This window comes from Cannabis sativa, chromosome 2 (genome assembly GCF_029168945.1).
Source record: "Cannabis sativa cultivar Pink pepper isolate KNU-18-1 chromosome 2, ASM2916894v1, whole genome shotgun sequence".
NCBI lineage: Eukaryota > Viridiplantae > Streptophyta > Magnoliopsida > Rosales > Cannabaceae > Cannabis > Cannabis sativa.
The window spans coordinates 51,661,891-51,688,283 of NC_083602.1; the positions used below are offsets into that span (position 1 = coordinate 51,661,891).

General features: G+C 36.5%; 2 protein-coding genes across 4 annotated transcripts; one reads left to right on the forward strand and one right to left on the reverse strand.

The window, feature by feature from the left end:
• The first annotated feature begins 1,355 nt into the window (after positions 1 to 1,355).
• Positions 1,356 to 4,317, forward strand: LOC115720944 (uncharacterized). Its single transcript, XM_030650156.2, has 4 exons — positions 1,356 to 1,868; positions 1,955 to 3,316; positions 3,395 to 3,620; positions 3,712 to 4,317. Exons 1-4 carry the CDS (start codon positions 1,790 to 1,792, stop codon positions 3,875 to 3,877), a joined length of 1,833 nt encoding a protein of 610 aa, XP_030506016.2. The 5' UTR covers positions 1,356 to 1,789; the 3' UTR covers positions 3,878 to 4,317.
• A 515-nt stretch (positions 4,318 to 4,832) lies between these two features.
• LOC115720945 (nuclear envelope-associated protein 2) lies at positions 4,833 to 9,351 on the reverse strand. Of its 3 annotated transcripts, none has more exons than XM_030650158.2 (6): positions 8,976 to 9,351; positions 7,853 to 8,204; positions 7,587 to 7,694; positions 5,559 to 6,020; positions 5,374 to 5,475; positions 4,833 to 5,251 (listed from the first exon to the last, which is right to left on the reverse strand). In XM_030650158.2, the coding sequence occupies exons 2-6, from the start codon at positions 8,054 to 8,056 to the stop codon at positions 5,087 to 5,089; spliced, it is 1,041 nt and encodes a 346-aa protein (XP_030506018.1). In that variant the 5' UTR covers positions 8,057 to 8,204; positions 8,976 to 9,351; the 3' UTR covers positions 4,833 to 5,086. The 3 variants fall into 3 exon arrangements, with proteins under 3 accessions (XP_030506018.1, XP_060966570.1, XP_030506019.1); XM_061110587.1 differs by lacking the exon at positions 8,976 to 9,351 and adding an exon at positions 8,358 to 8,549; XM_030650159.2 differs by lacking the exons at positions 7,853 to 8,204; positions 8,976 to 9,351 and having other exon boundaries at positions 5,559 to 6,025; positions 7,587 to 7,698.
• Positions 9,352 to 26,393: the final 17,042 nt, after the last annotated feature.

Here is a 26,393-nt window from a genome sequence, read left to right on the forward strand (position 1 = left end):
TCTCCCTCTTATATAGTTGCCTATAAATAAGATCATTACCTTATTGTATAAGAGTATGATCTTGGTTTTCCGGCCATTATGCTGCAAAAATCCTAGGAACCTCCATTGTTGTAAGTTCACAAAACAAATCTAATACAATGACTTGAGAACTAAAGCTTATTTTTATAATCTTATCTCAAACACTATTAATCCATTCCAAAATTTTCATAATCTCATAATTAATATTTAGTCAATTGTCACAAATATAGAGTCATATACTAAAATATAGGTACTAAAATAATATAATTCTTACTATAGCTAATAGTAATTTAATTATATTTAAAAATATTTGACCTTATGGTCCTAATTTTAATCTTTCAGAAAATATAGAGTTTAAAATAATTTTTTTAAAAAATATAAGGTCTAAACCATTAAAATGTAAAATCTAAAATAATATAAATTCTATTTAATTATTCATTTAAAAAAAGGTGAGATGCTTCCAATCTAACCTAAAAATCTCTTTATATATTTGAACATCATCCTTTTCTTATTAGTAATATGATTGAGAGTGTTCAAAAACATGCTTACATACATTTCATATTACGAGTAAAATCATATTTTATAAATCAATTTGATATAAAAGATATAAAAGAGTGTGCTAAAATATTTTAGGGGCTTTTTTATTTTAACACTTCAAAATAATTTTTTATGCATTTTTACGAAATTTTACATAGAAACTTCTATTACAACTGGCGCTGCAATTTAAATTGCAACAAAAAATCGTATAGAAATCCCTATTACAAAATCACTTTAGAAACCCAAACCGTAAATTTGAAAAAAAAAATTAAAAAAATAATATATGTAGTAATTCCCCCATATTTTATTACATAAATATAGATTATTTTGGTTTTTTTTTTACATTTGGGATAGAGATTCTAATTTGTGACCCTTTTTTTTAAAACTACTAAACTATACTATGACTACAAATATAGATTATTTTGTGAAAAAAAAATGAGAAGTCTTTTTTATTTACTTATGATGTATTTATTGACATTTTCTTTTCTGATGATATTTAATATCTTAAAACATATCCCAAAATCAATATGTAAAATAAATGATAAAGGAGCCTAATAAATAAGATAATGAATTCTCAAAGCTCATCAGATCAGACTGCTCCACTCATTCAAAAGCTAAAAACTTTACTTCCTTTTTTTCTGGTGTCATATGGCTGCCGCTGAATATGAACATAACAACTGCTGACTAGGCTTATGAAAAGCTTTATTTAAAAAACAAAATAAATAATAATAAAGAAACAAAAAATATAAACCTTTATTTTTTCTTCCTTGGAAAATACTAGTATAAGGTGGTGGTATATATGTCTCTTTTTACATGCATGTGCTTATGCTATGGTAATGCCACTTGTTTTGGCTGCTTTATATCTTGAGACTTGAGTAAATTTTCTCTCTTTGGGAAAGTGAAAGAAGCCCAAAAGCAAGAGTGGATTCTTTCTATATTCTCTATACTGTTTTGGGACAGGAAGGCTTCCATTCCACTCTCTATCCTTCATCACAAAGCAATGTCTTTTCTTTTCTTTAATTTTATTTTATTTTTGTCAATTTTCTAATCTTTCTTTACCTTTTTTCCCCCTCCCCCACCTTTTATCTCCAACACTTTTTCTCTCTCTCCCTCTCTTTTATACCCCATTACAAGAAGAAATATTCTTCAATCCTCTGCCCTTACATGAATGAATCACCTTAAAATATCAGTTGGGGTCTCTTCCTAAATCCCAGAAAAATAACTCTCTCTCTCTATGCTTATCATGGCCACTAAAAGAGTTTCCAACACACTTGTTTTACTATTCTTTTCTCTACTCATTAGTTCTTCTTCTGGTAAGTAAAGTAACCCCATTTGTTTTGGTTTCTGTAACAATTCTCAATCAGTACTAATCATACAATTTTTTTACTCTATTTTTCAGGAATTCATGTGGGGTTTTCCCACCATGCAGGAAGTACCACTACTAGACAGTCCTCTTCATTAGATGAAACAATATCATTCCTCAAAGAAAGTAATGTGTCTCCATCTCAGATTCGGGTTTTCTTGACAGATTACAAGCTTTTACCAACTTTTTCCAACAATGGTGTCTCTGTTGATCTCTACTTCAGTCACAACCAGCTTCAGAATCTAATCAATGTCTCTTGGCTAAAAACCCATGTAGTATCTCTTCTCCCTAATGTTAACATTAAAAGCATTGTAGCAATTACAAGAAGACAAAATGAACTTTCTACAGTTCTGTCTGATCTCAAATTGGTACACTCAATCCTTAAAAGCTTTAATCTTGACAATAGAGTTAAGGTCTCTGCTGCATTCCCTTTCTCATTCTTCAAGAATCTGAGTAATGAACAAGAAAAAGAGCTGAGTAGAATCATCAGTTACATAAAGGAAAAGAGGTCTTATATCATTGTTGAAGCAACCATGGATGAAGAAGAGTTGTTTATTGAATCATTAATTCAAAAGGCTAACTCTGTTACTTCTTCAACTTCAAATCTTCTTAATGATGTTCCAATGGTTTTAACCATAAAAAGCACTGTTCTTCTCAGTTCAAAAGAAGTAACTGAATTCAGTGACAAAGTCTCCAAATGCTTATTACAAAACAACACTCGAATTAGAGGTAATGTTATTGGGTTATATACAGAGTTACTAACTAAAGCAGAAGATTTTGAAGTGAAAGAACTCAGAAGAGAAAAAGAACAGATTTTTCATACTTTTTCCCGGAGGCAACTCCTCACTACTCCGATCAAACTCGACCCACAAACACCTTTACACGACACAATCTTTCCCACTACTCCGACCATAGTAACTGTTCCTTCTTCAAACCCAGTAACCATAACCCCAGTAAGTCCATTAGATACGCCTGTACCGTTCCCTTTAACCACTCCGGTCAATGTTCCGGTCACATACCCATCGAACACTCCGGCACCTATCACAGTTCCCGGAGCACAACCCGTTACTAATCCAGTCACAACCTATCCGGCACCGGCGGGAGCAGTTCCAACGACGACTCCACCTTCAGCGCCAACAGGAAACTCTCCGGTGGGATCGGGTCAGGCCTGGTGTATAGCAAAAAGTGGGTCGTCGGAGACGGCACTTCAATCGGCATTGGACTACGCTTGCGGCAGTGGAGCCGATTGTTCTCAGATCCAGCAAAGTGGGGCTTGTTATAACCCTAATACGCTTCAGAACCACGCCTCGTTCGCCTTCAATAGTTATTATCAGAAGAATCCGGCGCCGACAAGCTGCGATTTTGGAGGCACTGCAACATTAGTTAACGCAAACCCAAGTGAGATTTAATTTCATATGATCGATTTGTAGTTTTTTCAATTTTGTAGAGGTCGAAATCTGATCTGGGTTTTTTCAGGTACTGGCTCGTGTGTCTACCCAACATCTTCTTCTTCTTCATCATCATCATCTTCAACACCAGCTTCACCGTCCCCTGTAACTCCGGCAACTCCAACTCAAACGCCACCAACCCTAACTCCCTCTTCTCCAATGCAAGGAACTACAACCCCATCAACTCCAACAACTCCAACGGTGACGAATCCAGCGGCTGGAACACCATCGCCATCATGGGGAGTCGCACCTGGGTAAGTACAAAACTAAAGTACAGACCTTTTTCTAAAGTGTCATCTTTTTTGAGAATTAACCCTTTTCATTTTTCGTTTTCATTTTCTTTAGCTCTGGTTCTACTCCGCCGACAGTGTTGAATAGCAGCACCGGAACCACCCCAGATTTTGGATTGGATAGCCCACCTGGGTTCAACACTTCTACATCCAAAGCTGGTGGTTTGAGAAGACCCTTTATTGGGTTCATATTTCTAATACTAGGAACATTGTTATGGTAATATAGAAAACAAATGATAAAGCTTCTCCTTATTCAATCAACGGTCAGGATCTCATCAAAGAAAATCAAGAGCTTTTTGTATAGATCAAGATCATATCACTGTGTTGCAGTAACCTGTACGAGCTTTGATGGAAGATATATAGAGATGGTCAATGATCAGTGGTCATCATCACCACCATTGAAACAACATCCAAATTCCCAAATATGCCCAAATATGTTTTGAGGTGATTCTCATGATTTTCTGTATATAAATATTTATTATGTTAGAAGTTTGTGGAGAGTATTGTAGTTCTAATTGAATATTCAAAATTGCTTTAGAAGTTTATTAGTTACAAGTTTTTCATGAACAGTCAGTAGTGAAGCTAAATTTTAACTCTTTTTGATGAGACCAGCAAGTTTAAATCGATTTTGATTTTCAGTGAAAGATCTAATTTTGGCTGATTTGAAATGTTGGAGAAAAAGGGGAACATCATATGGTTATTGTCATCATATTGGTATCTAATTTCATACATGTCACTTTAGATAATATTCCATTTGCATATCTGATTTTTTTTTCTTGAATGAAAAAGATAAAGAATAAGTAAAAGGAAAAGAAGAGAAAAAATAAAAATCAGCCCATGCTCATAAAGAAATGGATATCCAATAATTTAGTGCTACCAAGTTTCTCAAACTTCAACTATGTTTAACTTGTACTATGTACATGGTCGTTAATAAAGAATCTTGTTTGTTAAGATATCAAATAACAACTAGATTTTTTTATGTAAGAAATGATAGAGAGATCAAATTTGAATAAGATATTAGTGTCGGTAGTGGTCCTCAATAAGAAAATATGGTATTGGTAGAGATATTCTCTAAGCATATTATTATGTGAGAAAGCCACCTAATTGGTATGTACACCATGCATTGGATGCCACCCACTTGAACAGCTGAATTATCTAAATTTAAAACTAGTTAAGTATACCAAACTTTTGACTTTTAATAAGAAGTTATGAGATGACAATTTCATTTATTGAAATTGAAAGTTGAATGCTCAACATGGTAACTACCAAAATTATGCACAAAATATAAACTCTACAAGCAAAATTGCCTCCTCCTTAAATTAAACTACTACTATAAGACTAGAACTAAAGGATTTTAAAGATGATTTTATACAGTGACTGTTTCGGTTTTTCCTCAAGGCGAGAAAAACTGATTTGTTGTTTGTTTGTTTCTATCGCTTCGAGAAAACTACCAATACCAACATCGACATGGAAACAACAATCTTGAAACCAGAACTTTCCCAGAAATTTTGCTTTTGGGAACTTGAAGCTTCAACTTGTTTCACAGCTAATTGGTCTCTGAGTTCTTCCAAAGCTTTGTCTCTTCGCTCTCCCATCTGTTACAATAATGCAAAATATTAGAACTTTGAAACAATGATGTTAAATGGAAACATTTCAATCAACATTTAATCAATTTGCATATAGAAATCTTGAGAATTGAGATTAATGTCATGGTTACCCTTCGGAGTTTGCGTGTCTGAGATTTAGCTTCCTGGAGACAGAATTCCAACTTCAACACGCTCTTCTTCAATTCCTGATCGGTTCGACGTTGCTTCTCTAACTGTTTTTAGATAAAATCGGAAAAAGGGTAAATAAACAGTTGACAAGAGAACCTTAATGACAAATTGAGTGGACTGTTGTTACCTGTGCTTCCAAATCCTTAGTCTTGAGCTTCCAGTGATCAGACATTATCCTGATTTCCTCTCTCAGTCTAGCTATTTCTTCATCCTTAGCAACTAACAGCCTATTAATGTTCTCTATGTTCTTTGGAGAGACCTCATCTAATATCTTCCTCAGTTCACATTCCTTGTTCGACGCAGTTTTGGAAAGAGCTTCCATTATATCACGTTCGACCCTCATAACTTCATCTCGCAGCTGATTTTGGGAAGATTCTCGAGCTTTAAGTTCCTTTTGTAGAATATCTACTTGCTCCCCTAGCCTGGTTACACGATTCTCGTGCTCTTTTAATGAAAGATTCTTCTTCTCTAGCTCCTTAAGAAGTGATGAGCACTGCATTTGTGCAGATTGAGCTGATGCAGCACTAGCATCCGCAGTTGCTTGAGTGTCTGTGAGCTTTGATCTGAGATCATCTAACTCCTTCAAGTGCTGGGCTACATCATAAATCCACAATCAGCTTTTAACCTTACAAATTTCGAAACCACACGGTTGAACTAGCTACAAGCATATGTGCAATCATCAACAGGTTACTATTATCTCACACCACAACTATTAGAACATTTAATTTTATCTATGAAAATATAAAAAGAAACCGAATTTCGGACAAACGAATTCATAAGTAACAGTCTAAAAGTTATTGATGAACTTGAAACTTCAATAACAAGCACAAAATAAACAAAGCATACTAATTAAAGCCCTGAAGCATATCAAATAAAACTTTGTGAACAATACCTCCGAAATTGGGTAAATTATCACTTGTAGCCATGTTTTTGAGCTATGAACAATACTCTCTCTAAATTTGCTCTCCAACCACACCCAGTTTCATTAAGTGTAAGGATTTTCTAACACCCATTTTGTGTAAAAAAAAATTCACCTTGTTTTCCAAACATGTAAAGATCAATTAATTTAGAGTGTATCCATGAGCTTTGAGTGCACTTAGTAAATTATGTCCATCCCATTATGATCATTAGTTAATACATACATAATTAACTACATAGATATTGTAACAGGTATATCTATAAGAACTACTTAGCATAGTGAATCACAACTTTTACCCAAGTATACACAATTAAATAATTATGCAAAGTCCCTAAATGTTACTAATATATACTAGAATAAACCTACAAGAATTAACAGATTACTTTTGGAAATTCAACATTTTTTTAAGTTCTCTAATTCAAGAATGTCCACCTTCTCACAACATTTTTTTTTTTTTGTGATAATGATCACTTTTTGTGACAAATCTAATTAATTATTACTCCGAGAGAAAGTTTGTATTTAATGATAACGACCTTCCACTAATGTAAAAGTGGGAAAAATATTAACAAGTGTTTCAACTAAAGCTAAATTTAGAGATAATGATGAGAACTATTAATCTAGTGACAACCATCAAAACTTTTGTAAAATTGGCAACTTAATCCATTTACCAATAATCTATTCTATGCTGCTAATGCAATTGGGAATCTCATATATAAGATCCCTTTTCAAAGAAACAATAAAGTTATTGCATGAAATTTGGAAGTTGAAATAACAAATACATAATTGATTGAGTCTTCTACACAAAACTTTTAAAATAAGAAACAATTTATACAACCAACAATTATGGTATGCATAAAAGACAAAAAGTTGCTTGAATATCTCAAATAGAGGGAAAACAATAGTTTTATATTATTATCATAAATACTTGGTCATCTTTTCTCTCATGGGTTCCACCAAAAAGAAAGGAGAAAACTCCAAAAGAAAGTATAATGATATTTTTACATAAACATATAATTAGATGTATTTGATAACTTCAAAATAACAAGATTGGGAAAACAAATTAAGATAGGACCAAGCTGGTAAAGGAAGCTAGCAACCATAATTAGTGAATCATAATCATGAGTATAAAAGTTTTAAACTAAACACACCCAAAAAGTAAAACACATAATTAAAAATTTATTAAGCACAAATCTCAAAAGCTAAAACAAGTTTAAGAAATTGAGTTATCAAAAAGACCTTCTCAGTTGTAGATGTTGAAGCTTGAAGTTGCTCATTCCTCTCTTCAAGTCTCCTCTGCAATTTACAAATCTGGTCTTCCATGTTTTTAGCCTTTGTCTCTGCCTCCTATTGAAAAAAAAAATTGAAAAGATCCAAAAACTAAGTCCCAAACAAAAAACTCCACATGACCCTTAAACCAAAACCCAAAATAGAAAAAATAATGATAGTCCAACCAAAAAAACTACACAAAATACAAAAAGAACCAAAACCCACAAAAGACATGCCTGTCTTGTTGTTGTTTCTTTAGCAAAAATTTGCTCTTGAGATGCCAAGCGGCTCCGAACTTCCTTTAGTTCAGCTGCCAAAGACACCACGTTTCGCCGAAAACTCTGCTTTCTCTCATTCAAATCCTTGAGCAAAGGATCAATATCAGGGGCTGATATTGAACATAAGGATGGTGAAGATGATGAGACTTTGGAATTTGACATCAGAAAGTAGAGAACTTGATCCAATGGTGGCAGTGAATTTGGTGCAAAACGATCTGGTGATGTTTGTATAACCTGAATTAAGCTCCAATGGTCGAAGAATAAGTCGTTATATGGTCTTTAAAATGAAAGTTATCATCTCATGCCTTACCTGTGAAAAAATGGTAGATGGGCATTTAATATAAAGGGTCTCCAAGAAACTGATAATAAAGAAAAACGGTAACTTAAAAAATACTGTAAAGGGTTGACAGTTTGTAACTTAAAATTTAAATCTTGCTATTGAATAAACAGAAAATTTTTCTACCCCATCCTCATTTTCTCAGGAAAATTTAGTCCAAGAGGGGTTTGCCTTGTTTTTTTATTTATTTTGTACAAATAAATAATTGATTATACACCACCTCTCTCCCACCTTAACCCAATCTATTAATGAAGAGTAAGAAAGAGAAGACATTTCTAGAGAGAGAAATCATGTCACTCTCAACAAATAATTATTTTCAGATAGAGAGAGAGAAAGAAGAATCAAAATGGCTTCATGGGCAGTAAACTTTTGATGACAAAAATTAATAAAAATAAAAAAAGTTGAGATAAAATTCACACCCTTTATAAGATGGTCTAACAAAATCTACCTCTTTCATTATATATTGACCTACATATCTGAAAACACAAGAAGATTTTAACAAACTCCATTGACCCACAAATAAAAATCTCTCTGAAACAAGAACAAAGCAAAGCTATGCATCTGCAAATCTTCAAATAACCCAAATAAATAATAATAAATAAATATAAATCTCACCCTCCCTCACATGCAGATCGTTTTAAATTTAAATGGGTCCAACAACCATAAAAATATATCAAATAAGAAGAAGACTGAACTAAATAAATATAAAAATTAAAGTTTCAAACTTTTTCTCAAAAATCTAACCTTTTCATTACTGCATGTACTAAAAGCTGAAAGCTAAACCAAAATCCAAGCCATGGAAACATAGATGGTTTCCACAGAGGTAAGAAAAAGAGAGAGAAACCAAGTTCTGAGCAGAACCCACTTGGCAATCACACTGTTTTGCTCTAAAAAAACTCTTCTTTCTCTTAACGTGACAAAAAAATCTCTTTTTTTCTTTTTCCCATGGAAAATGAACAAGTGTTTTCAAATGAACGGTGTCGATTAATCGTCTGACGCCATCAAATGGCTGAGATGGAATCCAGATCAATATACCAATAAAGCCCGTAAATTTAGGATATTTTTATTTAATTACAGAAAAATTATGAATAAAAACTTTGTCTTTTATTGTATGTGTTGTGAGAGAGAGTAGCTGTGTTTGAGGGAAATGTCCTTTATTAGTCCACTCCGAAGCAATGTTGTTTTTTGGTTCGGAGAATCCGAGCCTTGTGTTTTGTAAAATCTGACGAATTCCGAAGCTAACGTTTGGATCTTCAGGTTTGAGTTTGACCCAATGCGCGGCAAATCCAAATTTTTGGTTTCTGCCTCTGAGATTTGGCCACGTGGTTTAATTATGACCGTTCGATGATGTTTCTGTGCCTCGTGGAGGGTTCCTTTTTATTTATTATTATTTAATTGTATTTTTGATTGGATTATTGATTATTTAATAGTTGGCTGCAGGGGATTACATATGTCCACACAATAAATTTTAAATAAATGTTTTCTTTTGCATAAATTTTAAATAAATGTTTTCTTTTGCATAAATTTTAATTAAATGTTTGGTTAATAATGACAATACAAACATTTCAGTATGTAAGATTTTTTATAAATGTAAAACACGTTTTTAAATTAAATTGATGATGAAATTTGTTGAATAATAATAAGAATAGTTAAGTTATTAAAATGACTAAAAAAAATTAAAATATAATCAAAATATTTTTCACTTTTGGTATTGCTACTAGGCATCATTTAAAGGTATTCATTTAGAACTCCTTATTGATATTCTATAAAAGTTATTACATTCAATTATATAAGAATGATACTTAATTGTACTGATATGACTCTTAGGGACGCTGCATGTGTACTTTTTATAAATTAGCTTATAATAATAAACTAACGATTTAAGTAAAATTGTGATTTAATTAAAATCTTACTAACTAATTTGAAACATAAAATTTCTTAACATTATTCTTTCAAGATCGAGGATTCCTTTAAAATATTACAAAATATGTCATTACATTATTTAAATAAAATACACATTAAGTTCAGAATATCGTAAAATATGAATCCCGACAACTCGGCTCCACTTGATGGATAAGCTGATACGTACATTCATTGGAGAAGATCCCTGACTCATTGTTGTCCAAATGTTTCTTAACCTTTACCTGCACCACATAGCACCCATCAGTTACAAAAACTCAACAAGAAAAGCAATAACATAATATCACAAATTAGTATATAATTATCATTAACCAAAGTCAAATAATCACAAGTATATAAATATTTAGTAATACACAAGTACTTGTCCGATATGATAAGTCATATTTGCTACTTTATAAAGTAATTGATGTCATTATTGTTTAATAAGACAACCCTGATATCCAGGTCCAACCCTCAGTTGAAATAGGCCATAGGCAAAAAAAATAAAAAAAATTGAGCCCTTACTATAAAGATAAATAGTATTTTAAAAATTATTAAAATATATATATATATTTAAATATATATTTTTTTATTTGGGCTCCTAAATGAGTGGGCCTTAGGCGCGGGCCTAGCCTGCCTATACCTAGGGTCGACCCTACTGATACCTAATGTAACACCCTAACTAACTTAGGCGTATTACGTGATTTTTAAACGTACTGTGCAGCTCGTTGCTAATCAACGAGGTTTATGGAAAAACGTGATTAATTAAAATTTTGCTTTTTCAATAACTTATAAACCATTTTACAAAAAGTCACGGGATCCCGATTTATAAAATATTTACAAACGTTTTCACTGTTCAACTTTTACATCAAAATAAAGTCGTCTAACGACAATTACAAAATCTCAGCCGTGCTGTCCCGAGGATCGTACGCTCCAGGCCTAACCGCCCCGACATGTACAATCTCATAAGCTCGCTCACGGTCCATCAGCAACTGCCTTGCCTTTACCTACACATGCACATAAACTGTGAGTCGACAGACTCAGTAAGAAAAGCATAATAATATCATACATAAAACTGACTGTCGTGTCCAACACGATACTGAGTCCCGCTACTGCCATGTCCAACATGGTACTGAGCACTACTGCCATGTCCAACATGGTACTGAGTTTTGAACGTTCGTGGATCGGTACTATTGACACGTAACAACCTGATCGGTCGAACCGGTCATACTCCGGCTGCTGGTCATACTCCAGCCTGTACCGACGTGTTACTATATCCTCCTGATCGGTCGAACCGGTCATACTCCGGCTGCTGGTCATACTCCAGCCTGTACCGACGGGATACGTCAATAGCACGGAACCACCAACCAAGTGTCACTGACGGCCAAACCGGTCATACTCCGGCCGTCGGTCATACTCCAAATTGTACCGACGTGACAGGGTTGGATGGTTCGAAGCCTAAATACATATCTAATGTAATCTAGCAGCTTCCTACATGCACGCTAAACATGTAATCTACATATGCATACCGTTATACTAATCTTACCCGGATTCCGATTTCAGCGTGCCGTCAACCTGACCGGAACCGAAGCCGAACTACGGACATCGGCTCCTAAACCACAAAAACCACAGCGCTATCAGTGAGACGCTTAGTCACTTCCCGGGGACTAAAACTCGAAACTAAAAGTTTCCCTATCGATAAAAAGCATGGCAATACCCCTAAAAACCCAAAACGAGGAAAACTAGGGTTCTGAAAAATCCCCCATCCGGAAGTCCGGTTGCCCAACCGGAATTCCGGTTCTGGGAAAATTCAGGACCCCATCCGGAATTCCGGATGCTCAACCGGAATTCCGGTTCCTCGCAGGCAGCAAGCAAAAATTCACATATCTTGACCAATTCGAACCCAATTGATCCCAAACTTTCCAGACCTCCTCTATAGGTCCCAAATAACAATTCTAGAGCATCAAACCTACCCAGAAATCCCACATGCAAAATTCACCATTGGAGCTCAAGCTTTGAGTTCCAAACTCAAGCTTGAGCAAACCACCAAAACCAGCATGCAAACCAACTAAAATCAACCTAAACTAGCATAATATAACCTCTGAAAACAAACAACAACCTCCAGCAATTCACAGAAACAAAACATGGCATTTTCTCCTCAAAATCACATATTTTCACATATAAACTTCTAGCATGCTCAACCTAGTAATCAAGCATCAAAACAACCCTAAACTAACATGCTTAAACACAAAATAATCACCAGATTACAGCAGCAACAACAACATAAAATCCAACATGCATTTCATCCAATTTTCACAAAAATTCAAGAAAACTAAATAGAAGAGCAAGACAAGAATTACCTCAACTAAAATCACTATGATCAAGCCAAAACACAAGAAATCACCAACCAAAAATCCCAGCTTTGAATCCCCAAGCTCAGCCGAAAAGAGAGGAAAAGAGAGAGAGCTTTCTATTTTGAAACTTTTCTATTTTTTTCTAAGTGTTGGAAAAGAAAGGAAAAAGGATTTTCAAGCACATATTAACCTTTTATTAAATCCATTTCAGCCAAGAAAAATAATTAAAAATAAACATTAATCCATTTATTAAATCATATAAGACAAAACACTAATGGGGCAAAAAGACCATTTTGCCCCTTCACCATAAAATCACATAATTCATACTAAAGGGGTATTTTTGGGACATTCTAAATTCCCGGCCATTCCCGACATTCCCAATGTCTAAAACCCGTCCCCAAAATACTAACATACTAAGTTGTGATTTCTACTGAGCCAAACGCCGCGTTCCAAAATACCGGACACCGGAAATGCGAAATATAAAACTGCTGATGACATAATTATGCATATCTGAATTCCATAAATAACACTGATAAATTATTTAAATAGCTATAAATAATTTCCTGATTAACATAAATAACTGCTAATTTCCAAATTAACTAAGCGGGCTTTACAACTATCCCCCCCTTAAAAGGATTTCGTCCCCGAAATCTAACCTGAATAACTCTGGATATTGAGCTCGCATATCTGATTCTAGCTCCCAGGTGGCTTCTTCCACCTTACTGTTTCTCCAGAGAACCTTGACCAACGCTATGGTCTTATTCCGAAGGACTTTATCCTTTCTATCCAGGATCTGCACTGGCTGTTCCTCATAGGACATATCTGACTGAAGCTGAAGGCTCTCATAACTGATTATATGAGAGGGGTCTGAAACGTATTTTCTCAACATTGAGACATGAAATACGTTGTGCACTGCTGATAAAGCTGGAGGCAATGCTAACCGATATGCCACTTGACCTATCTTCTCGAGAATCTCGAAAGGTCCTGTAAATCTAGGGCATAACTTGCCTCTTTTCCCGAAACGTTTAATCCCCTTCATCGGAGATACTCGCAAAAACACATGGTCCCCTACTCGGAACTCAACATCTCGACGTTTCGGATCTGCGTAACTCTTCTGTCTGCTCTGGGAGGCAAGCATTCTAGCTTTAATCTTCTCTATTGCCTCATTGGTCCGCTGAACTGACTCTGGACCTAGGTATTTCCTCTCCCCTGTCTCATCCCAGTGGATAGGGGATCTACATTTCCTACCGTACAACAGTTCGTAGGGTGCCATCCCTATCGTACTCTGATAACTGTTGTTGTACGAGAACTCCACTAGCGGTAGGTATTTATTCCATGAACCCTCAAAGTCCATAACACAGGCTCTCAGCATGTCCTCCAATATCTGAATTGTCCTTTCGGACTGACCATCTGTCTGAGGATGGAATGCTGTACTGAATTTTAGCTTTGTACCCATTGCCCGTTGCAAACTTTGCCAAAATTTGGAGGTGAATTTCGGATCCCTGTCCGAAACTATAGACTTCGGTACCCCGTGAAGTCTCACTATCTCCCTGACATATAACTCTGCCAACTGATCCACTGTAAACGTCGTTCTGACCGGCAGAAAATGAGCAGATTTCGTAAATCGGTCCACCACTACCCAGATGGAATCATACATACCCGTGGTCCTAGGTAACCCGACCACAAAATCCATAGTAATATCCTCCCATTTCCATTCTGGTAGGGTTAGAGGCTGCAACAACCCTGCTGGTCTCTGATGTTCAGCCTTGATCTGCTGACATGTGAGGCATCTCGATACGAATTCTACCAAATTCTTCTTCATACCGTTCCACCAGAAGTACGGTTTCAAGTCTTGGTACATCTTGGTGGTGCCGGGATGCAGAGAATATGGGGTAGAATGAGCCTCCTCAAAGATCTCGTTCCTCAAGTCCACACTGTTCGGGACGCAAACCCTGGCTTTATACAAAAGCATCCCACTATCTGACACTGAAAAGTCCTTGGCTTGACCAGCCAATACCTCATCTCGGATCTTCACTAACTCCGGATCTGTCGTCTGAGCAACCTTTATTCTTTCTAACAGATCAGATTGCAGCGTTAAGTTGTGAAGCTGACCTACCACAAACTCAATGCTGGACCTGACCATATCCTCTGCTAGCTGAGGTGAGATCTGACCCATGCCAGCCACCTGCCCGGGCCCCTTTCTACTCAGGGCATCGGCCACTACATTGGCTTTTCCGGGATGATAGAGGATCTCGCAATCATAATCCTTCACTAATTCCAACCAACGCCTTTGTCTCATGTTCAAATCTTTCTGAGTAAAGAAATACTTGAGACTTTTATGGTCGGTATAGATCTCGCACTTCTCACCATACAAGTAATGCCGCCAAATCTTCAGTGCAAAAACCACTGCGGCCAATTCTAAATCATGAGTCGGGTATCGCTGTTCATAATCCTTTAACTGACGGGAGGCGTAAGCGATAACCCGATCGGCTTGCATCAGTACGCACCCCAAACCCTGTTTGGATGCGTCACAATAGACCACGAATTTCTCCTCGTCCGAAGGCAAAGCTAGTACCGGAGCAGTAATCAACCTCTGTTTCAGCTCCTGAAAACTAGCTTCGCATTTATCCGACTCGTATAAATCGCCGATTCTTCTTTGTAAGCTCGGTTAGGGGCATTGAAATTTTGGAGAACCCTCCACGAACCTACGGTAATACCCGGCTAATCCCAAAAAGCTTCGATCTCTCGTCACTGTCTTCGGTCTCGGCCAATCCCTGACGGATTCGATCTTCCCGGGATCCACCTTGATCCCATCTTTACTCACTATGTGCCCTAGGAAGGACACCTGAGACAACCAGAACTCACATTTCTTGAACTTGGCGTAGAGTCTATGTTCTCGAAGTCGTTGCAGTACCATCTGGAGGTGTAACTCATGCTCCTCTTCTGACTGAGAGTACACAAGGATGTCTTCGATAAACACAATCACACAGATATCGAGGAAATCCTTGAATACCCTATTCATCAGGTCCATGAATGCTGCAGGAGCATTGGTTAGTCCGAATGACATAACCCGGAACTCGTAGTGTCCATACCTAGTGCGGAAAGCCGTCTTTGGAATGTCCTCCTCTCGGATCCTCAACTGATGATAACCCGAACGGAGATCAATCTTAGAAAAGACCGTCTTCCCCTGAAGCTGATCGAACAAGTCATCGATCCTAGGTAGTGGATATTTATTCTTCACCGTCAGCTTGTTCAACTCTCTGTAGTCGATGCACATCCTCATAGATCCATCCTTCTTCTTCACGAACAAAACCGGGGCTCCCCAGGGTGACACACTGGGCCGAATGAACCCTATGTCAAGCAACCCTTGGAGCTGAATCTTTAACTCCTTAAGTTCAGCTGGAGCCATCCTATACGGGGCTTTAGAAACCGGATCCACCCACAGTGCCAAGTCAATCACGAAGTCGATCTCCCGATGAGGTGGTAACCACGGAAGTTCTTCGGGAAAAACGTCCAAAAATTCCCGAACCACTCGATGTCCTTCCGGCCGATGGTGTCTGGCCGTGTGGTGTCCACCACCACGGCCAGAAACCCTAAGCACCCACCGTGCAATAATTCTCTCGCTGACATAGCCGAGATCACCGGGATCCGAGATCCCTGAACCGAACCCACAAATACGAACGGTTCTTCACTTTCTGGTTGGAAGACCACCATCTTCCTCTTGCAATCAATGCTCGCCGAATATTTAGATAGGAAATCCATTCCTAAAATAATATCAAATTCGACTAAGCTCAACTCTATCAGATCAGCGCTTAACTCTCTACCATCTATCCTGATTGGCATAGACCTAATCCACCTATTGGAGATAACCAATTCTCCGCCAGGTAACAGGGTTCCAAACCCTGACTCATATCTATCAAAGGGTCTACCCAACTTACTAAAGACTCTGGCCGCCACATAAGAACGTGTAGCCCCAGAATCAAACAGCACTGAATAAAACGAGTCGTTAATAAGAATCTGACCTGTAACAACTGATGGGCTGGCATCTGCATCAGCCTGCGTGATCGCGAATACCCTGGCTGGAGTGGGCATCGCTGGAGCTCTCGGTGCCTCTGGCCGGAGCTGGGGACATTCCCTCTTGAAGTGCCCGGGCATGCCACAATGAAAGCATCCCTGCCCCTTGCACTCTCCCCGATGGTGCCTCTTGCAGATAGGGCACTCGGGGTAGGAGAATCGGGTCTCATTACCACCAGGACGACTCCCTCTGTTCTGGTTCCCCCGGAACCTCTTGTTCTGACTCAAGCCGCCGGAAGCAGTGGGTGCCCTCTTCCTCTGATCAATGGCCGAACCACTACTCCCCCTGCTAAATCCTGATGCAGGAGGGGTAGGAGCTCCGCCACCAACCGGAGTACTGGCTGAATCTGACATACACCCCACTGCGCCCTCAGCTCGCAGTGCCTTCTCCACCATCTGAGCGTAGGTGGTGCTGTCGTCAGTGGTAATCATCAGGTCATGCCTGATCTTGGGATTCAACCCGTCCAGATACTTCTCCTTCCCTACCGAAGCTCTGCCTAAGACAATACCCGAGGCTAACCTCGCCAACCGTCACAACCGAGTAGTATACTCGGTGACACTCATGTTCTCCCGCCGGGTCGGGTGTACGAACTCTTTCCTCTTGGCGCTTCTAACCGCCTCATTGTAGTACTTCGCGTTGAAGAAGTTCCCGGAACCTCTCCCAAGTCATGGTGGTGACGTCGTGAATCCGAGACACCATGTCCCACCATACCAGGCATCCTCCCGGAACCGAAATGTGGCGCACACCACTGCGTCGTTGCCGGTGACACCCATAAAGTTCGAATTCGGTGATCACCGTAAGCCACCGCTCGGCTTTCGACACATCCGGACCTCCCGTAAATACCGAGGTGCTTGCTTCCGAACCGCTCATATAAAGGTTCCAATCTGTGGGCCGCCACTACCATCTCGGCACAGGCGGCGGGCGGTGCCGGAACTGCGGCACCGGGGCTGCGGGAGCACCCCGCCGTCTCAACCTCTCGAATCTCGAGGTCTTGTTCTTCGATCCCGGCTTGCATCTCCGCAAACCGTAACTCCCACCCGGGCTCACGATCGGCCGGGGAGCTGGGCGTCTGTGGCGGGTTCTCATCACCCCGACCACGAGCCTGCCTCGGGGACCTCTCGCCTCGGCCCCCAGCGTGGGGGAAACCGAGCTCCCTGTCCCTGATTCGACCCTACGGAGTTGCCCTGACTCCTCGTGGTCCGCCTGGCGTCCATCTAGTTAGAACCGCCCGCGAAACCAAGCAGTTGGCATATCGGGTCGTATTCGGGCGAGCTTACTAATGCCGCTTAATTTGGAAATTAGAAATGAAACATGCGCCTATTCTACTATCGTGCTACTAACATGCTTCCTAACAGCTTTTCTTTTTCATAACTGAATAAAATAAACTACTAAAGCAATAAAGGCTTACTGAACCGTGAACCGAGCTAACCGCTCGATGATGATTGTACATGTCGTGACGATCTTCTAAGACAACCTGCGGCTTCGATACCAAATTGTAACACCCTAACTAACTTAGGCGTATTACGTGATTTTTAAACGTACTGTGCAGCTCGTTGCTAATCAACGAGGTTTATGGAAAAACGTGATTAATTAAAATTTTGCTTTTTCAATAACTTATAAACCATTTTACAAAAAGTCACGGGATCCCGATTTATAAAATATTTACAAACGTTTTCACTGTTCAACTTTTACATCAAAATAAAGTCGTCTAACGACAATTACAAAATCTCAGCCGTGCTGTCCCGAGGATCGTACGCTCCAGGCCTAACCGCCCCGACATGTACAATCTCATAAGCTCGCTCACGGTCCATCAAGAATCGCCTTGCCTTTACCTACACATGCACATAAACTGTGAGTCGACAGACTCAGTAAGAAAAGCATAATAATATCATACATAAAACTGACTGCCGTGTCCAACACGATACTGAGTCCCGCTACTGCCATGTCCAACATGGTACTGAGCACTACTGCCATGTCCAACATGGTACTGAGTTTTGAACGTTCAGGGGACGGTACTATTGACACGTAACAACCTGATCGGTCGAACCGGTCATACTCCGGCTGCTGGTCATACTCCAGCCTGTACCGACGTGTTACTATATCCTCCTGATCGGTCGAACCGGTCATACTCCGGCTGCTGGTCATACTCCAGCCTGTACCGACGGGATACGTCAATAGCACGGAACCACCAACCAAGTGTCAGCCTGATCGGTCAAACCGGTCATACTCCGGCTGCTGGTCATACTCCAGCCTGTACCGACGTGACAGGGTTGGATGGTTCGAAGCCTAAATACATATCTAATGTAATCTAGCAGGCTTCCTACATGCACGCTAAACATGTAATCTACATATGCATACTGTTATACTAATCTTACCTGGATTCCGATTTCAGGTGCCGGTCAACCTGACTGGAACTGAAGCTGAGCGGCGGATTACATCGGCTCCTAAACCATAAAAACCACAACGCTATAAGTGACACGCTAAATCACTTCCCGGACTAAAACTCGAAACTAAAAGTTTCCCTATCGATAAAAAGCATGGCAATACCCCTAAAAACCCAAAAACGAGGAAAACTAGGGTTCGAAAAATCCCCCATCCGAAGTCCGTTGCCCAACCGGAATTCCGGCTCTGGGAAAATTCAGACCCCATCCGAATTCCGGATGCTCAACCGAATTCCGGTTCTCGCAGCGGAAGCAAAAATTCACATATTTTGACCACTTCGAACCCAATTGATCCCAAACTTTCCAGACCTCTTCTATAGGTCCCAAATAACAATTCTAGAGCATCAAACCTACCTGCTGTAAAATCCCACATGCAAAATTCACCATTGGAGCTCAAGCTTTGAGTTCCAAACTCAAGCTTGAGCAAACCACCAAAACCAGCATGCAAACCAACTAAAATCAACCTAAACTAGCATAATATAACCTCTGAAAACAAACAACAACCTCCAGCAATTCACAGAAACAAAACATGGCATTTTCTCCTCAAAATCACATATTTTCACATATAAACTTCTAGCATGCTCAACCTAGTAATCAAGCATCAAAACAACCCTAAACTAACATGCTTAAACACAAAATAATCACCAGATTACAGCAGCAACAACAACATAAAATCCAACATGCATTTCATCCAATTTTTCACAAAAATTCAAGAAAACTAAATAGAAGAGCAAGACAAGAATTACCTCAACTAAAATCACTATGATCAAGCCAAAACACAAGAAATCACCAACCAAAAATCCCAGCTTTGAATCCCCAAGCTCAGCCGAAAAGAGAGGAAAAGAGAGAGAGCTTTCTATTTTGAAACTTTTCTATTTTTTTCTAAGTGTTGGAAAAGAAAGGAAAAAGGATTTTCAAGCACATATTAACCTTTTATTAAATCCATTTCAGCCAAGAAAAATAATTAAAAATAAACATTAATCCATTTATTAAATCATATAAGACAAAACACTAATGGGGCAAAAAGACCATTTTGCCCCTTCACCATAAAATCACATAATTCATACTAAAGGGGTATTTTTGGGACATTCTAAATTCCCGGCCATTCCCGACATTCCCAATGTCTAAAACCCGTCCCCAAAATACTAACATACTAAGTTGTGATTTCTATTGAGCCAAACGCCGCGTTCCAAAATACCGGACACCGGAAATGCGAAATATAAAAACTGCTGAAGACATAATTATGCATATCTGAATTCCATAAATAACACTGATAAATTATTTAAATAGCTATAAATAATTTCCTGATTAACATAAATAACTGCTAATTTCCAAATTAACTAAGCGGGCTTTACACCTAATCTGATATTCAAATATAACTGACGTTGTCTCGTTAGACAACCCTAAGGCATCCAAAATCACAGTCGTTACCTAATGAGATAATCGACAAGTAAAAAATCTAACAACGGTTTCAATTTATAGCCACGACTTTTCTCACATAACGGTAATGATCGTGTCTTATAAATGATAATACTCGTATCTTATAAACGATAATAATCGTATCCCAACATGACATGCTATGTAGTACAATTGTGCTTTTCTTACCACCTTTAATCCAAATTCATGCATGCCAGACAACCTGAGTGGAGAAACATTCGACGATCTCAGTCCTATGTCACAACAGTGGTAAATCAATCAACAACTTAACCTAACTTGTACAAGGTCTTAAATTTGTAACCCGAAAATTCCTTATCAATAAATAGCATGGTAATACCCTGAATGTTGAAAAAATACAAAAAATGAGGTTCCCGAGCATCACCCAAAACAGTAGACTGTTTGGAAAAATAGCAAGTCATTTTTTTGGGCTCCCTGCCAGAAAAAACGGTAGACCATTTGGTAAAAACGGCAAGTCGTTTTCCTGGATTTCCTCCTAGGAAAAATAGTAGACCGTTTTATTAGAAACGGTCTGCCATTTTCTGTAGAAAGTAGAAATCCCGAGTTTAACACAACTACAACCTTACCAAAACTCAACCAAATCCTACCAAACTTCATAAGACAACTCAAAATCATCAATATAATGTAACCCAACTAACATAAACTAAAACCACATTATAGTTCAAAACTTACCATTAAAGACCAAGCTTTGAGTTCAAAAAACTCAAGCTTGCTTCACCCAACAAAACCAGCTGCAAAAGAGCATAGAAACCTTATTTAAAAAAAAAAAAAAAAAAAAAAAAAAAAACCCCTCTAATTCTGACCTAGGAACACATACCAACTCACACCTAAACTCATAACAGCTAAACCAAGCAAACAACCATTTGAAATCAAACTTTCTCTTAATGAAAACAAAGAGAACTAAAGATGAGAGGATTATCTTAACAATTCTAACTATTAATTATTCCTTCTAGCTGAATTCTAAAGTGAAAGAGAAGAGATCTTGGTTGTGAACATTTGAGCTTAGGTTTAGTTTCTGGTTCTTCTCTTACCCGAGAAAGAAGAGAAAGAGAGGATGAGTGATATGTTTTGGTTTTGAATTTATCCTTGCTTTGGAAAGAAATAAGCTTAGACATCAAGGTTTTATTCTAAACTTAGTATATTAGGACAACTCTTACTAACTTCCTTCCTTAAAACCCACTTAAAACAATAACTTAATAAAACATATGGAAAATACCAAATAATATCATTATCTTGCCAATTAAACAAACTTTAAACCCTATAGATAAAATGGTCATAAATGTTAGACAATTTATATGTATAAACTAGAACATATATGATTAAGTATAAAGTGCGGAATTAATAAAACATATATGTACTATAACTAAGGATCGAAATACCTTCAGCTATTAATTCTTGAGCTTCAATCCCAAAAGTTATGATCTGCAAAGGAAATTGACTACCATGGGTAATCGGGCTTCCTCCCTCTCTCAACTCTCTTTAGATGGAATTTGCTGTTATGAACAGAATGAGTGAGAAGCTCGGGGACCGAGACCCTATATTTATAGGTGAGATACTCCATCAGTATCTGCGCCACATTAATTATCAGAATATTTTGACAATTAATTCAGGAAATCAAATTGGGTAATGAATATAGAAATCTGACCATATATAGAATATTACGTAATTGATTTTGTCCAGATTCAATGAATATAAAATATTCATTTATCAGAAAAGCAATTATTTATTTATTTCCTTAAATAGAAATTTATTTCTTTAAATAAAAATATATTTCCTTAAATAAAATATTCTTATAATAACTATATACCCAAGGTATCCTGGAACAACAAATACTAACTAAACTTCTCGATATCACCAATATCACATCTAATATCGTTGTGATATTTCTCACCACCAGTCGGGTTTTCATAGTTATCGGACCTGAAAATATTTTTATTTCATAAAAAGCATGTATATTACCCATGTATTTTAATAAAATATTCATAATTAATAAATTACGTTTATTTATTCAATTACATTAAAATCTCTAATTACCACGTAATTAGATTAATAAGATCATAATCTTATCCATTAAACTATTTATAAATCCATATTTTATAAAATATGCCTTAATTATTTATAACTAAATTTTTGAGATATTACATAGGTACTGCTGGTATCTTTTAATATTTTTCATTATTTAATAGGTAAGAATATAATATAATTTCATGAGGCAAAAATTAAAATATAAGTTAAAAATATAAATTGAAACGTCTATTGAATATTGAGAAATATTGAGGTGTCAAGCACAAGTGACATACATGTATTTGCAGTGTAATTTATTATTGGACTCCATACATTTTGATTAAATAAATAATATGAGAAATCACTATATACTTATAAGGAGCTATATGAGTATGTTATTGGGCATGTTAATGTACCTAATAAAATATTGGTTGTATAGGAAATATACTTATGATGTGCCCTCATTATTTACACATGAGAAAGAAAATATTGTTATTAGATGTGGTGGTGCTTTGTGAATGGTTAGTAATTATACATAGGCTATTTAAAAATTTTACCTCCAAACTATTATAATTACCAAATCATGCTTTTAATTTTTTTTTGTTCCTTAAAAGTTCCTCTCATGCTATTCACAATATTGTAATATAGGGTCATTTTGGCACAATCGTATTACGGTGAAAAACAGTTGTAGCTGTCTTATGAGAAAAAGTAGCTACAACAAAACTGTAGAAAAAAACTAAGCTAAATGTTTGATAAATTATAAATTTCAAAGTACAATGAGTTATTAAGATTTTTTATAGTGCTAATGATAATGTTATAATCTAGTTTATTATAATCACAAGTATATAAAACTTATTTTATGTAATATTTTAATTTTTTTTATATATTTTTAAATTATTTTTTCAAGTATACATTTATATATATTTGATAAAAATAATTTATAGTATTTTTATATTATATTTTATCTAATGTAAAAAAACATCGAAAATTCAAGTATATAAGAAAAACTCTAAGTTAATCAAGTTTATTAATATTAAAATAAAATATATAATATAAATATTATTTTTTAAAAAAGATATTTAATTATTATTTATTTTATTGTAATTAATTTATTTTAAATATTTTTATTTTTCTAATATATAATAAATAAGTAATTACAGTTTTAGTACAAATAAATTTATTATAGTCTTTTAATTAAAATAATTTTTATTAAAAGTTGGGCTATACCAATTTTAGCTTTTACAGTAGAACATCTATCTAAGAATACTTTTGTTAGGTTATTTTTAGTATTAATTTTAGATTAATTTTAGTATATTTTTAATTGAGTTTTAATCATGTTTGGAGCATTTTTACGCTTGTTATCTTTTATTTTTACAGATTTAAAATAGAAGAAGATTAGAAAAATATCAGAGAAAAAGATGGGAAAAAGATAAAAAATATCATGATATTTAAAATAGAGAAAATTGTGGAAGCCGAAACTTCAAGCCTGAATTCGACGGTATTCTGATTGGATTTGGGAAAAAGTCAAAACATGAAAGTTCTAGATCTCTCTTTTATCTTTCTGGAACACCTTGAATCGTCTGATTCCGAGCAATATTGAGAGAGTTATGACCAAAATACTATCAGTCAACGCAGTAGAAAAAAAATATCTCGTTTGAGGTTTCCCAAAAATTTAAATCCGAATGGGAATTTAAATATTGCGTTTTTTTTCCATATTTTTAGGCCTTCAATGCCTATATAAAGGGAAGAATGGAGTTGATTTTAGCAAGCAATGTCAGAGAGAAAAAAAGTGAGAGTTCAGATACAAAGTAGAGAGATCAACTGCAATACTGGAGACATACTGCTCAGGGTTTTCAGCATTCTTCTTTTCTTCACTTCTCTATTTTTCATCTCTTTTCTATCAGTTAATATGTGTATTTGTGCTTCATTGAACATGAGTAACTAAACACTTTATTAGGGTTAGATGGATATTGTTTGATATTGTTTATGGTTTTAATATGATTAATTTTCCCCCTAATTTCTATGTATTCTATTTTATTTGTGCTTAATTACTTTTAATTGCCTGATCACCAATTAACTGTCTATGATTTTGATGCGAGATCTGAGAAGTGAGTGTCAAATATGCTATAGTAGAATGGAACTGAATTTCGATATAGGACGAGAGTACCTATATGGTTTACATAGCTTATAGGGTTTCTGTGTTTAATGCCTGTTGCATGTTAAATTTATCACGAGAGTAGAAAGTTTGCATGTAATTGAGGTTTATATATCTGAGAAGACTATAAATTACCTTAGTAAACCTGCTATTGCATAGAAATTAACATTAGAAAAATAATCATATTAGGCCATAATCAATAGAAACAATTGAAATCGACACCCTAGTTTATTAACTATCAATTTTCTCGAATCGTTGCTTCCAATTATTTTTCTTATACTTCATTGTTTTTTTCCTATCTTTTATTTAATCAAATAGAAGTAAAAGTTTAATTTCAACGTACTTAACTACACTCCCTGTGGGATCGACCTCACTCCTAGTGAGTCTACTACTTTAAACGATACGTACACTTGCGTGTGCAAAAATATCGCAACAAGTTTTTGGCGCCGTTGCCGGGGAGTGTTAGTTAATATTATTAAAAATTAAATTTTGTTCTATTTTGGTTTTTCTTTTTAGTTTTAGCATTATTTTTTTTCAAATTTTTATCTTTTTAGTACTAATTTAGTTTTTTTTTATTATTTTATTAATGTTTTATTGATGAGCTTGACCTGCAAGGTAAATCCAGATGCTATATCTTGAGGATTTTGCCCAACAACATAATGAACCATTCTATTCTGCTTGGAGGAGATTTAAAAAGTATGGAGAGAGATGTTATCCCACTTTCTCAAGTGGATGTTTTACGTGGCTATTTTATAATGGACTTAATAATGAAACAAGAAGCTGGGTTGATTATGGAGCAGAGACAACCGGAGCACCTCTATTAATGAGAGGCTATGACGTAATAAATCTGTTGAATAATATGGCAGATTTTGATTATGACTGGCATTGGGATCCATCACTTCAGGGTTGGAGTCACCAATACCCACCTTATTGCCCAAATTCATCTGAACAATCTGAAAAAGAGGAACAACTACTAGCACTTATGCAATCACTTCCAGGAGAGATTAATCGCTTAACAAACATGGTGAGATCCTTATGTGATAATTTAGTAGCTCATGATTCAGAATGTAATAACTCCAATAATGAAAGTTATGAGAGTTATTGCTACAATGAAGAAGGGCCATTAGTTGAATACAAGGAAGACAATGAGCCTACAATTGAAGATCAAGATCCTTGTGAAGAGGAACTCATTGAATATGAAATCAGAAGTGAGGGTATGAATAGCCACGTGGAGAGTGAGCAACAAGAAGAAGGGTTGTTAGATGAAAGTGTAGATACTATGACATTGGAGGATAAGGAAGAACATGACATCATTGATTCGACCTCAACAATGATATTGACTAATAAACCACCAATGAATCCATATATTTCATCAACACCATATTATATCCTCTGCAAGCTACAAAAGGCTTCTCCCCAAGCTCATCATCCAAAGTCTTATGTTGTTGGTGCTGACTTTTGTTCAAACTCATCGCTTGCCAAGCTTGAAGGCAAGTACAACAACAATTTTCAAGTTGTCTTGCATGACGCTTATTATGGGCGTCAACCGCTTATTGATGTGGCACCCAGGTAAGTTTCCTTTCCTTGTTCTTTAATGTCACATTGGGGACAATGTGTCACTTTAGTTTGGGGGGAGGAGTGACTTAATTTTTATTTTGAGTTTTTTTTTTTAAGTTTTATGTCTTTTAATTTTTAGTTTTTAGTTTTTATTGTTTTGAGTCAGTTTTCTTAATGTGAGCCAATTTAAAAATAGGTAGATAGCATGATTTGAAAAGTTCA